General features: G+C 41.0%; 1 protein-coding gene across 6 annotated transcripts in view; it reads right to left on the bottom strand.

Moving 5' to 3' along the window:
* Positions 1-3,457: 3,457 nt before the first annotated feature.
* SETBP1 (SET binding protein 1) overlaps positions 3,458-16,038 on the bottom strand; it is a 409,906-nt gene continuing 397,325 nt past the window's right edge. For all 6 annotated transcript variants that reach the window (XM_070778561.1, XM_070778557.1, XM_070778560.1 and 3 more), the window contains one exon: positions 3,458-8,868. In XM_070778561.1, coding sequence (XP_070634662.1) covers positions 8,246-8,868 — 623 coding nt within the window. In that variant the 3' untranslated portion in view covers positions 3,458-8,245. The remainder of the gene's footprint in view (positions 8,869-16,038) is intronic.

Here is a 16,038-nt window from a genome sequence, read left to right as displayed (position 1 = left end):
GGGAAAGGAGTACGCCAAGGCTGTATATTGTCACCTTGCTTATTTAACTTCTATGCAGAGTACATGATGTGAAATGCCAGACTGGATGAAGCACAAGCTGGAATAAAGTTTGCCAGGAGAAATATCAATAACTGCAGATAGGCAGATGACACCACCCTTATGGCAGAAAGTGAAGAGGAACTAAAGAGCCTCTTAATGAAGGTGAGACAGGAGACTGAAAAAGCTGGCTTAAAACTCAACATTCAAAAAACAAAGATTATGGCATCTGGTCCCATCACTTCATGGGAAACAGATGGGGAAACAATGGAATCAATGAGAGACTTTATTTTCTTGGGTTCCAAAATCACTGCAGATGGTGACTGCAGCCATGAAATTAAAAGATGCTTGCTCCTTGGAAGGAATACTATGACCAACCTAGACAGCATATTAAATAGCAGAGACATTACTTTGCCAACAAAGGTCCATCTAGTCAAAGCTATGGTTTTTCCAGTAGTCATGTATGGATGTGAGAGTTGGACCATAAAGAAGGCTGAGCGCCAAAGAATTGACGCTTTTGAATTGTGGTGTTGAAGACTCTTGAGAGTCCCTTGGACTGCAAGGAGATCAAACCAGTCCATCCTGAGGGGAATCAACCCTGAACATTGATTGGAAGGGTTGATATTGAAGCTGAAGCTCCAGTACTTTGGCCACCTGATGCGAAGAGTGAACTCGTTTGAAAAGATCCTGATGCTGGGGAAGATTGAAGGCAGGAGGAGAAGGGGATAACAGAGGACAAGATGGTTGTGTGGAATCACCAACTCATTGGACATGAGTTTGAGAAAGCTCCAGGAGATGGTGATGAACAGGGAAGCCTGGTGTGCTGCAGTCCATAGGCTTGCAAAAAGTTGGACATAACTGAGTGACTGAACAACTATCTACACAACAGATAAAGTTGGGAACTAAAGGTAGGGCCTGTTTGGAAGGTAGAACAACGAGAGAATTGGAGATTTAAACTTATAAGCCATTGCAGATATCATTAAGAACTTAACTCCTCATTTTAGAGTAAGCAAGTGCGACTCAAAGAAGTTCTGCTCCTTGGTGTAGAAGTTTTTAGTGATCAAGTGGAAATACCTTCCAGATATTTTGACTCTTATTCCAGTGCTATATTCTCTATAAAGGGTAGAATTAAGGGAAAATATCAAGTTTAGTAATGATAGAATAAGCGAGGTTTCTCTATTGAAGGTTTAATATTTCTCTTTTTTTACTTCCCAATTTTGGCATAAATGAATGAGAATAACACTTCTGAACCAGTTTTTTTTTTTTTTTTCCTTTAATGAATCCTGGAAACAAAAGCTCTCAACAAAGTGTGTTGCCACAGCTTTTATAACAATTAAAAAACTGAATTTGGCCTTTCCTATAAAAGTGAAAGTGTCAGTAATAACAACCAATGGAAATGCTTGCCACTGTTGGCACCTTCCTGATCCTTTTCACACGCATTATCTCACCTCACCTATTAAGGGCCTTTTAAGATTTGGGCAAATCCTTTAGCTTTTCACTTCCATTGTCCTTATTCCCTATCACAGGGATACCTGGTTAAACTTTCTGAAGTAGTAACCAATTACCAGTATTTCTACTTTTCTGCTATCTCCTCCCTTCAATTCAGGTAGCTAGGCTGATTTGTCCTCACCCCCTCAGGGTATGTACTTGACAGCAAAATGCAGAGGCGGGGAATTAAAAAACAAAAAACCTTTTTTCTGGTTTTTCAATTTCAAATGCCTAGGGATTAGGAAAATAGAAAAGACTGGAACACAGAGAAATCCTTTGGAAGAATTGGAGCCAGGCTTTCTGAAAGGCCCTTCTTTCCTTCTCCTCCAGGTTAGAAAAGAATTCCTAGGTCTGGAACTAAGGTTCATCCTTGCTGGTAGAACAGGGTGTAAAAATTCGTACCAGCAACATGTGTGAACACAGCTGACTGTCTTCACAATCTCTGTCAGCACGTTGCTATTCTCTGGACTGACGAAAAACCCTAAAGGTTGAGCCAATCAGTATCATGGCAACAGCTTTGTCCCTACATGAGAAGTTGGTGGGAAGAGATTAGGTACACCCCTGGGAGCCTTGCTGATTTCAGAAATACCAGCAGTCTAATGAAAAAGGACTATATGAGGTACTAAAATTTCCTGGTTCAGTGCAGGCTTCCCTGATAGCTCAGTTGGTAAAGAATTTGCCTGCAATGCAGGAGACCCTGGTTTGATTCCTGGGTTGGGAAGATCTGCTGGAGAAGGGATAGGCTACCCACTCCAGTATTCTTGGGCTTCTCTTATGGCTCAGCTGGTAAAGAACCCGTCTGCAATGTAGGAGACCTGGGTTCAATCCCTGGGTTGGGAAGGTTCAGTGCAAGATAGTTGGCAGAGGAAAGAGGGCAAATTCTACTTTGATAGAAATTGCTGACTAAATTCTCTGAGTCTCAGGTGACTGTCTAAAGCATTAGGATTCCAACCACCCTGGGGATTGCCCTAATAATCCACTGTTGAAGACTGCTATTCACAGGATTCCTGTTATTCCATTGTGTGTGCTTCAAATATCAAAAGTCGTAATAAATGTTACATTGGGTCAGGTTGATGGTTAAGGATGCAGAGCTGCTTATAACATTTTCTACTTACCTTGTTGGCTTTTTGAAGTGGTGCATCAGAAGATAAAGAAAGGAAATGAAAAAAATATAAATACATGTATAAACGTTTACATGTTCTCAAAGTAGAATGTGCAAACTATACTTTTAAAAGGGCTCTTAAAACCTACTTCTGAATATAAAAATTAGAACATGAAGAGTAGGAACAAAAGAAAGTGCCACCTCAAGGGCTCCACCCTCCTTCTGAGACCCCATCACTCTTTTACTGCTTGCCATATTCTGCCTAGAACTATAGTTTATTTTCCACATGCCAACCTTATAAGTTCCTTCAGAGCAAGGATTGTATATTCCTCGACACCGCCTTTCGGGTCTTGCTCAGACTGGGAGTTTAGGATACGTGATCAGTAACTGCCTGTGGTTGATTAAGTAGCTTTTCCTATCACTCCAGTAAAACTTTAAGGCCAGCCAGGGATCCATCCTTTAGCTATTTAACATCATGGGATATTTAGTAACAAGGCTTAATCCATAATGTTCTTCTAAAATTTTAGGATAGGAGGGTCTCCAACATCTTATACTACATTTGGGTTGCTTTCAACAGAGTTCTGACTAGTTCTTTGAATCAGGCTTGGCTTTATGTCCAGGTGTAATATATTCTGAACAGTAACCCTGTAAATCAGACTCAAATCTTGCCCAAAATGTACTTCCCAGAATCATACAAGAGGCAGAAATTTGGTGAGAATTTTCTCAATGATTCTATATCCAGTTGGTGTGAGCAAAGACCCCCAAATGCTATTAAACTCCTCAGTGATGTGAACCAGATGGAAAATAAAACAAAAGAATTCACAACTCATGTTAGACTGAATTGAATGTCTTTAATTTCACACAATGAATAACATATGAATAGGATTAACTTTTTTTTTTTTTAATAGTTAAGTGCTCTATACTGTGCTAACCTGATCTGGTAGCGAAAAAGACTGAGCTTTCTTTTAGAAAAAATGTTTAAAACCCAACATCTAAGACCATGGAGGAGCATGACAGTAAAGCATGCCAGATGTATCTACGCCTCAAATAACAGCAAGTCCATGTTCATTTTAAATGTACAAAAATGCTTTATGAATAAAAACTGTTACAAAAAGAACATTTCAAACAATGTACAATTTTTCTTGCCTCTATATTCAATAAAATACAAATACATTTTTTGTTCTAAAATATGTTTACATACAATCAAAGTAGAACATGCAAATTACACTTTAAAAAAGGCTTTTAAAAACCACTTATGAATACAAACTAAAAATTAGCCAGCACGACTTGTAAGACAATCTTGTGCCCCATTTTTTTCTTTTGAAATATATATATACATATTTAACACATCATGTGCATTTATTATTATTTAAGAAATAGATTTTTTTTTTAAAAAAAAGGAAGAAAAAGAAAGACACCAACCTAAGCTGGAACTGCCCTTCTGTGTTGACCAGTGGCAGCTCTTTTCAATTTTTCCCCCTTTAGTGTTTATTATACCTGGGCAAGTGGGCGAGAGTTATCCAGGAAGTTTCTTCCTTGGTTGATATGTGCTTCTAAGACTGTTCCCCAAGTGACTGAGTCCAACAAGGGAGGCAGACTCATCAGTAGGGCAAACTCTCCAAGAAACAAGAGGCAGAGGGAGCCTGGTGTTGTGGAAGGAAACTTTAAAAAACACCAAGAAAATGCTACGGTATATTACAGTTCGAGTTTCTAGGCACTGTGATGACATTGTCTGTAAGCTCTGGCATGTGGACCATTGTGATATTATAGGGTAGAATTGAGAATAATGTCTATATTTATCTACTTTTACATAATGTGAAGGACTGAAAATCCTGCAATGTAACACTTAAATGGCTTTTGAGGCATTTCAGCTTCTGCCACCTCCCCCCGACCCCCATGCTACAGTTGGCATTTAAAGGCTTTGGAAATATATGTATAGACTTTAGACAGTTCCCAGGTAAATCTTCCTAGTGGTAGGGAAATAATATTCTCCAAAAGCTCATTATCTGAATATTGTCGGGTAATAAGCTGTAGGAGTGGATTTTCTACTTAAGTCCTAAAACCAAATCCTTTATGATCTCCATGTAGTACATCACCTTATACTATAATTCTGTCACCACTTGCTTATCATATTTATAGAACCAGCAATGCCCAGAACACGAACTCCGACTGCCATCAAATGTGGCCTTCCACTCCGGACAGCAGCCAAGTTAACATGCTAATCCTGTCGGCCCTTAGTCACCTACTCGGGGCTGTCAGTGGCTGTTGAGTCCCAGGCCTGTCAAATCACGAGCCAACCCTGACATGCTCTCCTTTCCTTCAACCTGTCTTCCTCGGGTTGTAGTGGGAACCATACATTAGAGGAAGTTAAACTCTGTTCCTCTCGTTTGAGACGAACGGTTGAAAAGCAAGTGGCTCCCCAGCCACTTAGAAAGATGGCTCAGAGACCCATCATCACCCTCAAGGTGATTTTTATACCGATTTCACCCTTTGCTTACCCCTAATCAGACTCCATATAAGTGGGTCCATATTAAGTGCCTCCTTGCTGAAGGCAAGTCTTGCAGGAAACAGAAAAGTAAACCAAGGAATTTCTCTTATTATGAAATACTTTTGGAGCAGTTATGGAGTCTCGTGCATTTTCTCTAAATATGCAGCCACAGAAAGCAGTGCTGAGTGGCCAAGAGACCTCCCCAGTGCATGTCAGGAGAGTTGGGTTCTAATACTGGTTCTGCTACCAATAAGATGTGAAATGAGACTGGCCCCATATTGAGCCTGGACAGGAGAGGCTAATGCAAAGCGGGTAGTTAGAAAATGAGGAAATGGTCATACTAGAAAGATGAGTTAGGCTAATAGAAAGCAAAAGGAAAAAAATCAAAGTAATGCGATACTGAGGGAAGAACTTGATGGGAAAGAGAAGCCCTATGTAGGTGACAAAATTTGCATCCACCTCCAAACAATGAATTAGCTTATCTCAGTTTGGCTCCTCTGCAGTTTTCCAATCTAGTCTTGGGATCATAAATGTAGAAGATCTGCGTTTGACTCACACGATCACTGGCGAACTGAATTTATGTATAAGGTTTAAGTCTGCTGTACCTCTCCTGGAATATCTTTTGTTGGTTTGGAAATTCTAATGTATCCTAGAGTTATTTGAAATTTCTCACCTACTAGAGGTTAATGCCAATTGAGCTTTAGGTCCTTCCTTAAGAAGCTTAGAGAGTGTCAGCTTATTCCTCTCTGCAGGAAGATTTAGTCTGCTCACAGATTTGGTTGGGGAAACAGTACAACACTGGAAGGAAGAAGGGCAAAAGAAAGAATGAAACCAATTATTTTCAAAATCCAACAAGAAAGAAACCTCTTTATGGCTTAATTGGAATGAAAATGGGTGCTCTTTCATAGCAATGGTGGGGTTAGCAGGGATAATTTAAACCTTCCTCTTGAATGACTTTGGAACCACTCAGATATGGCTTGGGAATGACAAATTTAAAGTGGTTGGTTTGATTTTGCTGTTCAACCTGTGTGAAATGTCAAAGGTCAACCTAGGTCATAAACAGTATCTAAGATATAAGCTTTGAAGAACAGGAGACTGCATTCCTTTAAACTCACATATGCTGGGATTAAATGCTACTGACTTAGTGGCAGCACACGATGTGAAGTCCATGGTGATAGCATATAATAGGATGGCTCTGTGGGTAATTTCAACCAACTGCCGGTGCCATGACAGAGCAGTGATGTTTGCAAGCATATTAACTTGGAATTTAAACATTTACTCTGATAGATAACCCATCCCTTACTCTATGTTCCCAACAAAAATCCTTCTTTTTCTAAGGAAATAATGTTGTGTTCTGAAGTAATAACACAATTTTCTGCTCTTCCCAACTTCCTGTAAAGAAGTAATTTGCAGGTAAACCAGATATTCTCATCAGAAAATTTAATTCTGTCTCTTAGTGTCTCTTTTTATAATCTACCATACCAGGTATTTGATGTCTTAGGGAAGATAAGGGGGAGGTGTGAGGAACGAAATTGAAAATACTTATTTGAAGTTTCCACATCTGACTTTTAGAAAACATCTATGGCAACGGAATAACTTTATATTCATTCTGAGTTTCTTAACATGTTTTACTTGGGCTGTGGAAATGGATAAAAGAGATGGAGTATCTGTCCACGCTAAACCAATGGCTAGAGTACAACTTGGATGAAAAATGTACAGTTGAAATTGACCATTTAAAAGACGATTTGTCACACACAGTTTGCATCCATGCAGACTGATAGACTTATAATTACATTATGTACAAAATGTTTCAGTTTATTAAGGCAACCACAACTTGGATACTTTGTCCAAGGTGATGTGATAGGATTGGAGTGGTGACACCCTTTGAGCATTTCCTTTCTTTTTTCCCAGATAAGAACACTTAATCCCATCTGCTTTCATGAAAAGAGATAATGGACTTCTATTGTCTTTTTGCTCCCTTTTTTTTCCAATGACCTTTGACAGTTAACTGTTTGAAAAACAAAAACAAAAACAAAAACAAGGCATTGCTAGACACTTATCTTTCTGGTGGGTCCGGGGTTTCAATTTTTGGTGATTTGTCAATTATTCCATTTTCTATGGGGCATTAAAACCGTTTTAATCTGTCTATGCTTCGCTGATATGTTTTAAGTATAAAAATAACCTGATTGATACCTGGGTCAATATATATTCAGTTGCTCTAAATTACTTATTTTTAAAAGGCTCTATCAATACTAAGTATTCGTTTCACAATGACTGGGATTCAAAGCCAAGTTCCTTGGAACAGCATGCCAAGGATGAACATGACGACACAGGTAAGGTTTACATTATTCAGGCATGAAAGGTAATGAAAAGGTACATGGAAGTACAATGTGCAAAGAAAAAGCTGGAACAGATGATGCTAAAAATCAGTGTATGTGTGGTAGAGGAAACACACAAAAGAGTATGAATGCATGTCTGAGGTTGCCTATCACTAGAATTTCACCCTCCGATGACATCAGTCTATCTGAGAAACCGTATTGTTAACAGAAAGATTCAGGTCACCTGAAGATGATTTTGGTGCCCCAAAGCCTAGCCTAGCTCAAAAAACCAGAAGAAATAAAAACCAATTAAAATGGAAGTGGATTACAACAAAGCCAGTTGAGAAATGTGCCACTGTTCTCCCCTTGGAATGTTTCCTAACTGAGGGCGTTTCCCTTTCAATCTTCCTGTCCAGCAACCGCAATGGAATCAAGGGTGCGCCTCGGCTGCAGGAGGTCTGGCGGCTTTCCGGGAGCACCACCATCTTTTTCCTCCAGGATGGGTCTCCTGCTGCCTGTCAAGGATCTAGCCACACTGAAGTGCTGCTTGGTGGGAACTGCTGTGAAACACACACGCACGCGCGCAAACACACACGTACGCACACACCCATTCTTTTGAAGACGTCCCCTTGCTTTGCTTTGCCAAGAGCTCCTGAAGGCTCAACCCCGTCCTCTGGCCCGATTCTGCCCCTGCCCAGCTTCTGGAGAGCAGGGCATGGTGTCCCTGCGGCGGGGATTCCGCCCAGCCCGGCTCACTGCACTTCCAACGTGTAAGTCCACCCCCGGCCCCAGGTTCGGACGCCCAGACCCACCCTAGGGAAGGACATCGCTCTCACTGCCTCGCGACTTCCTCTGCCTTTTGGCTTTCACTTCCTCTTCCGGGGGAAGGGGCTGTGGCGGGGGCGCCTGCTGCGGGGGCTGGGCCGGAGGCTGAGGTTTGTGTTTCCTCTTCCCGCCTCCTCTGGGGGTCTTGGGCAGAGGGGGCGGCGGGGGCGGCGGGGGTGGCGGGGGCGGCGGGAGGGGCGGGGGCGGCGGCGGGGGCAGGGGCGGCGCCTCCCGGGCCATGTGGATGACCGCCTCGATGGTGGCCATGATGGTGTCTTGGCTGGCGGCCGGCTCCAAGACAAGCGGGCTCAGGCTCGGCTTCTGACCCCGTTTGCTGGGAAGGTCGATGCATTTTTCCAGCACTGGCATTTGGTCTCTGGAGTCCTCATCGAACTGCGTGGGCTGCTTCCGGGGACGCCCTCTCCTCTTCTTGACGAAGTTGTTGCCCGTCTTTGATTGTCTCTGCAGCCGCTTGGCCTTCAGGATCTTGTTCACGTGGTCCAGGTTCTTCTTGGTGGACAGAATCTTGGTGTAGTTGCACATCTTCCGCACCTCGCACTGGATCGCTTCGATCTCCCGCCGCTTAAATCGCTTCTTCAGGGAGGAGCTGGCTGCAGGAAGGGAAGAGAGAAGAAACTGATCACAGGATGCAGGCTGTCTTAAACCCAGGCTTTTCAGTGACAACTGGCATTATATTTGGCTATGAAGATGATGGAAAGTTGATGCTATGACTCAGTACCCACTATTCTTTTTTTATTAAAATTAAAAAAAAATAGACATAAACATGGGTTGAATAGTATGTGTACAAAGTATATCATTATTTCGGTCTCCACAGAAATCCCATGAAATACTCTTGTTCCCATTTTTAAGTTTGGAAACAGGCTCACACCATGTAGGAAGATCTGCCAGGGAAGTCAATGTCAGAATCACAATATAACGTCTTCCATTGTTGTTTTTCTATTATAGCTTTTATTTTTTTGTTCAGCTCTCTGACCTCTGATCTAATTTAATTTAGCATTAGGTTATACTTTCTTTTTTTTTTTTGGTAAAAGATGCTGAAAGGATAAAATGACAAGCAGCCCTCTGGATCAGAGAATCTGACTCATTCGTTTGTAGCATCAACCTCAAAAAGGAGATGCCTTGACCTGAACTAGAATCCGGAACTGAACCTATTATATCCCTAACCGTCCTCCACTGACAGAGGGAGAATTCTGTTAGGAACACTATATCTGGGATGACCCTATCTCTCTTAATTTCCCCCGCAATGGTCTGGACATGTCAACTTGCCTGATGATGTCCAATTGACCACGTCTTTCTTAACTAGTGCATCTTCTGGAATCCCCAAGGAAAATACCAGCCAGGTGTTTCTGAATCATTTACACCCCTGCTACTGGGCTGTTGTTTGCAAAGAACTCTTTTCATGTCCTGGTGGCCAGATGCGCCTCTGTTTTATGAGCCAAACTTCTAGTTGCAGGAAGTCCTGTACTGCCGCCACTAAATAGCCTTCAGAACTGCTTCATTTTGAAGTTCAGACACCGTAAAGTGTGAATAGCTTCAAGATGGAGCAGACCTTTCCTCTAGATGCTTCTTCCTCCTTGTGTTGTTCACTAGAGGCATACCTGTCTATACATGTGTATACATACATACACACACAGGCACTCACACACATCCAGCTGCCCTATCTTCACATTGGCTCCTCCCTCTGGCCACTTACAAGCTCAAAAAGTGTGTCCCTAGTTCTTTGCTGCTGTGATTTACGCTAAATGCGCATCCCCAGAGAAGCCCATGTAGTTGTCGTCAACACTACAAAAACACTGCAGGCCTAAAAGCAAATGTGTTTCATTTTAGCATGGTGGTTTGTTGTGTCATCCTGCATTTCTTCAACTGTTAGTGGAGAAGCAGAATAAATATCTTAAGGGAGATGAGGAAAAACTGGCGAAAACACAGACACCGCTGTCACTTACTCTTGGGCACTCTGGCATGGTTCTTTCCCTGCTTTTCCCCATCTCTCTCTCATGCTGTGCCTGACACAGATCTCCTGGAGGGTTTTATTTGAAGTTATTTATGCCATGGGCTTCATGGAGTGGGAAGCTCTGAGTTGCATAGGACAGGCCAAAATGGTACTGCTTTTGGCCAAAGGTCATCGTGAGACTTACTGTGCAATGAATACCTACTGAACAATCTTTAAAATAAGTTATAAAGATCAAAATAGAACAAAGCCAGAGTGAGCTTCTGACTACAAAATAGAATTTTTGTAGTTAGTGTTGTAAAAAGAAAAGCTTGCTCGATTGTAAGTTTTCAGACACAGAGGCCGACTTCTGTTGGTCTTCATGTCCCTCACAGGGCATGGCATGGTGCCTTGTAAAAATGGCAGGGATTTAAAAATTGTTTCTTGACTGATGAATCATACTGATCATTACTGTCTTATATTCTTCTCTAAAGGAGTTTTAGTTTAGATTTTTAAATTGACCATTGGAAATATCGTGACACTAACAGCAAGTTTCCATGTCAGAGCCAAGCCATTTACTTTGTCCACACTGCTCACAAGGAAAGGAAAACTAAGTATCCCAACTTATTTGTTGAGGCCCCAGGTTGTTTGCCAGGAGCTTCCCAGAGTCTGTGCTTTACTGGATGATCCCTGTGTGTCCTCAGTATTCTATGGTCCTTGGGCTAATACTCCACAAAACAATTGGCATTGTTCCAAATAAAAGTTCCACGAGCAGTTTACCTTCTTCTTAGTTTATATCATCCAAAGAGAAGAAAATGCCATGTGACACACTATACAGCATGCAGTTCCAAAATAAATCATTTGGGGCAATTAGCTGGCAATGTTCAATGATTAAAGTTTGACTAGAAAACTGTGAGCTGAACTGGAGGTCATTTGGAGCAAATACAACCAATGGATATTTCATCTCAATACTTTTTCGAGCATGAAATGTCATACAAACAAAAAGGACATAGTAGATAGTCCCATATTCAATAATTTCTTACATGATACATATTTTTTTATTAAACCTTTGCATTAAAAATTATGAAATAATTCATTCTGAGTATTTTAAACCTACCAAACAATACTAAAAATACTATAACCAACTCTTTTGTACCCACCATTCACATTTAATAAACATTACTTTTTGCCATACGTGCTTTATTTTATTAGCAAGAAGACATTACAGAGTCAGTTCAGTCAGTGCTCCATCAATTCCATTTCCTTCTCTTTCCCTGCTTGAATTTGTACTTTTACTGCATATATGTGAACCCATATTGGTAAAAATTAAAAGTCTGAGACTACCTGATATTTGTAATCCTGTAAGGAAGTAGCAAGACTTGCACAGTGTTGGCAGGAAAGCAAAGTGTCACGATGATTTTGGGAAGTGATTGGGCAATAACTGCTAGTGTTGAAGATGGGCGTGCCCAGGGCCCCAGAGAGCCCAGCCGGGTTGCCTCCTTTGCTCATGTGTGACAGGAGGCTGATGATGTTCCTTGAAGCTCAGTGTATGTTACAGAAGACTTAAAACAATCTAAATATTCATTTAAAAGATAATGAATCACTGTGAAACATTCACCCAAGGAAATACTGCACATCTGTTAAAAGGAATAAACTACATATCAACATGGCTGAATCTAAAAACAGTTGAATAAAAAAAGAAAATGAGTGTTTGTAAGGATACCATTTATGTAAATTAAAAACACAGATCCCTTGAATTTTTGTCTCATTTTCAATGACCAGGTGTGAAAGTTTAAAGTGACTCCCATGTAGATTAATTGAGTCAAAGACTGAGTGGCTGAAATTTCAACATTTCTTCCCTCCAAAGCTACCTCATGGGACTTTATTAAGCCTCTAGAGTAGCACTGTCCAATAGAAATGTCTGCAGTGGTGGGACTGGTCTGTATTTATGCTGTCTCATACAGTAGCCAGTAGCCACATGTGGTTAAGGGGTACTTGACATGTGGCAAGTGTGACTGAGGAATTGAATTTTTAATTTAATTTAAAGTTAAATAGCTATATGGGCTAGTGGCTAACATATTGGGCAACTCAGCTCTAGCCCAAGGACCATAGAATACTGAGGACACACGGATCATCCAGTAAAGCACAGACTCTGGGAAGCTCCTGGCAAACAACCTGGGGCCTCAACAAATAAGTTGGGAAGAGGGGAGGAAGGAGGAGGAGAGGGTGGAGGGGAGGGAGGAGGCGAGGGAGGAGGGGAGGGAGGAGGGGAGAGAGGAGCTGTAAATTAAAAGAGAGAAGATATAAAATGACCACATGTGGATGCCAATTTAAACTGTCAAGAGATACTTTATAAATTCATGGAAATTTTAATAATATCTAGGCATTTCTTGATATAATTGGTTGCTAAGTTTCTTAGGTGTGATAATTGCACTGTGATCATTTTTAAAAGCACCTTCCTTTTAGAAATACCTACTAAATTATTAATAGGTGAAATCAAACAACATCATCTGGCCCTGGCTACAAAATAATAAAGGAAGGAAGAGGGGTGTGGAAGTATTCCTGAAACAAGATTACCATGAGTTGATTATATTGAAGCTGAGTATGCTATTCTACTACTCTGATATATACTTGCTAGTTCCATAATCCATGGTTTAAAAATAGAAATAATTAGTGTCAGTAAGACATCTTTCTTAGGATCTTACGATTGGTAAGGGTCAGAGTGTTCTGCTTTTTATACTCTTGGGCTCTATTTTACCTAAATAACTTGAAGAATAAGAAATGACCTCGGTAAAGGTCATATATCATCTCCTGGAAAACTCCTGCTGGTAGCTATCCTCCTGGCTGAGTGGGGTGGGAGAATGAATGAGTGCTCTGGGTTTTATTTTGTAACTAATTGCATAAACATGCCTTGTGGTCCAATCTCCGTTGATGGCCTCATGTGTTAAGATGAAATATCCCTCTTTCTTTTCTATATTATAGTTTTTGAGGGGTTTCCCATCTACTGAACATCTGAATTTTATTGTATCCTATAAGTATTATCCAAACTTTTAGTGCGAGCTCATTATGTTGTGTGTGAATAGCACCAGAGCGCAGGTCCGTAGGAAGGGCTCTGGGCAGGGACAGCTGGAAACCAAGTTGAATTAGGATGAAACTCTTAGCCCCTTCTGGGTCTCTCCTTTTTCATCTGTTACGTTGAACAGTTAGACTAGATGCTCTTAATGTTCCCTTCTGTATTTAAAGATTGTTATAATTCTTTCCTATAAAAGAAAGAAAGTGAAAGTTGCTCAGTCGTGTCTGACTCTGCAACCCCATGGACTATACAGTCCATGGGATTCTCCAGGCCAGAATACTGGAGTGGATAGCCTTTCCCTTCTCCAGGGGGTCTTCCTAACACAGGGACCAAACCTAGGTCTCCTGCATTGCAGATGGATTCTTTACCAGCTGAGCTACAAAAGAACCCCAAATTCTTTCCTATACTCATTATCAATTGCCTTACCAAATGTGAGGTGGCTTTCTACAACATTTATTTCATCTAATAATTTTGAAATCCTAGTGTGGTGGAGAGGAAGGCTTTGGATTTGGCAGGGTTTGATAGTCACAAATCTTTCTCCTTATTGCTTATGATTTCACTGTCCCTCTAAATGTTAACAGATTTTTCTCTCTTCAAATTGTTTCATTATTAAACAGTAATTTCTGGTCTCTTGCAGCAAGATTGATTCCATATTTGCTCTCTTTCCTATAATTGTCCTATATCTTGCCTGCTCTTTGTTAGTCTTAAAGAGTAATTATGAGTGGCCAAGGCAAAATATGAATTCATTTCTTCTAACTCTGCAATGCAAATCATCTTGTAGATTTTTTCTTTACTTAAAATTGCCACGCAATGGTTAAGTTGGTTTTGATCCACATCTCGAATTTCTCTATTTGCTCCCATTATCAGATGATTGGCTCACCAACATTTGTTGATTCTGCTACTTCTTTTATGATAATCAAACATTGGACTTAGCACTCCTTTTGCACATTGACTTTATAGATGTTGTGTAAGCACTGAGAGCAAGATAAGGGCTAATGAGGCTTAGCTGTATATAGAATTTTCTTAAGAAACAGGTACTAATCTTTTAGAGACTCTGCCCATAGGCAAGATACATTCTGGTTTTGTAAAGTTTTGGATGGGTTAGAGAGGGAGACAAATTTATCTCTAAACTAATTAGACTTCTTCTTGCTATTGGGAAGGTGAAGAAATTTTAGGGACTGTTGAAATGCCCGGAGTGGAGTTGGTCTGCAGGTAGAAAGGGCTAGAGCACCGTTGGCCTCAGTCAAGGAACAGAGATGCAGTCTGAAGCCGCTTTGTATGTTGATACACGTTAGAAGATTTCTTTGCAGGCACAGGCCATGACTTTCCTATGTCCTCCCAGAGCTATCCACACAGCAGGACAAGATCTGGTATGTAACACATGGGCAACAAATACAAGTTCAAGGGAATTTGACTGTTCTCCCATGTAAACTGTACATTTTGGGGATACTTCTGTACTTAACTCAGTGATGATCTCTTGTTTTCCTAATGCTACTTTTTACTTTCTAGTAAAAGTAAAGCTCCCCTGGTGGCTCAGCTAGTAAAGAATCTGCCTGCCAATGCAGAAGACTTGGGTTTTATCCCTGGGTTGGGAAGATCCGCAACCCACTCCAGTATCCTTGCCTGGAAAATTTCATGGACAGGCTTCATTTCGGAGCGGTGGCCTACAGTCCATGAGGTCGCAAAGAGTTGAATATGACTGAGCTCGCATGCATGCTAGCATGCATGTAAATTGAGCATTTTTTTTGGATACTTCTGTACTTTTAACTCAGTAATGATCTCTTGTTTTCCTAATGCTACTTTTTATTTTCTAATAGAATATATGAAGCAACTTTCCTTGGCATGCAAGGAACTTTCCTTCTTCCTTAGAATTTAAATTAACCTTCTGTGTCCTGGTCTTAAAAGCTCATTTGAAAAAGATGGCAAGTTCCCTTGGCCGGTGAGGCCTCTGTGGGGCAAGGCACATCAGAGTCACTGCCGGTCATCAGCACACGTGCGATATAACACTGCTTTCCAATTTGAAAGCCATAATTTAGAATTAAGGGTTAGCAGATGTGGGAGACTTGTCACCGATAGAATGGTGTGCTTCCATTCTGTTCTGAAAGTCACATTAATATAGTTGGGGGTTTCTTTGAAAATGTAACTAGCTTGTTTAAAGCATAGTAACTGCTGGAACCACTAAATGATAGCTTCCTCTTAGGGTTTTATTTTGACAGAACATTCTATCTCAGCTACAATGCTGAGGGTACATTCTATCTCAGCTGCAATGGCTGAGGAGACCCTGGTCTTTGTTTTGCTCCTATTTCACTTGTCTCTGTGGGGAAAGGGAAGGTAGGAGGTGAGGAGAGCAGTGTGACTATGGAGAGGTGGAGCAGTAGGTGTGTGCCTGTGTGTTCATGTGTGGGGGCTCCTCTCTGCCGCTCCAGATCTGGATGCTGTTCTAAATTGGCAGGCTCTCAAGTGGGGTGTATGTTCCCCAAGGAGGAAACTGGGCTGCAAGAGAAACATAATAATACTTTAATTTATATTTTTATCTGAAAAATAAAAACCATGTTAAGCAGTCCAATGCTTAATATAAGGAGCAATGGTGGATGATGCCCGTATTTGGGCTGCATATCAGATAATGTATCACCTGTCACAGTTGGGCATGAAGTCCCTGGGAAAAGAGGAGACCATATGCATTCAAGGGATTGATGGCATCCCATCAGTTTATTCCCTTTGGGTGTTGTCAGGTCTTGTACATGGTGAAGTTTAGAAAAT

The sequence above is a fragment of the Bos indicus genome, chromosome 24 (genome assembly GCF_029378745.1).
Source record: "Bos indicus isolate NIAB-ARS_2022 breed Sahiwal x Tharparkar chromosome 24, NIAB-ARS_B.indTharparkar_mat_pri_1.0, whole genome shotgun sequence".
Taxonomy (NCBI): Eukaryota; Metazoa; Chordata; class Mammalia; order Artiodactyla; family Bovidae; genus Bos; species Bos indicus.
The sequence above is the reverse complement of the archived record's forward strand: the minus strand, read 5'-3'. Positions and strand labels throughout refer to the sequence as shown.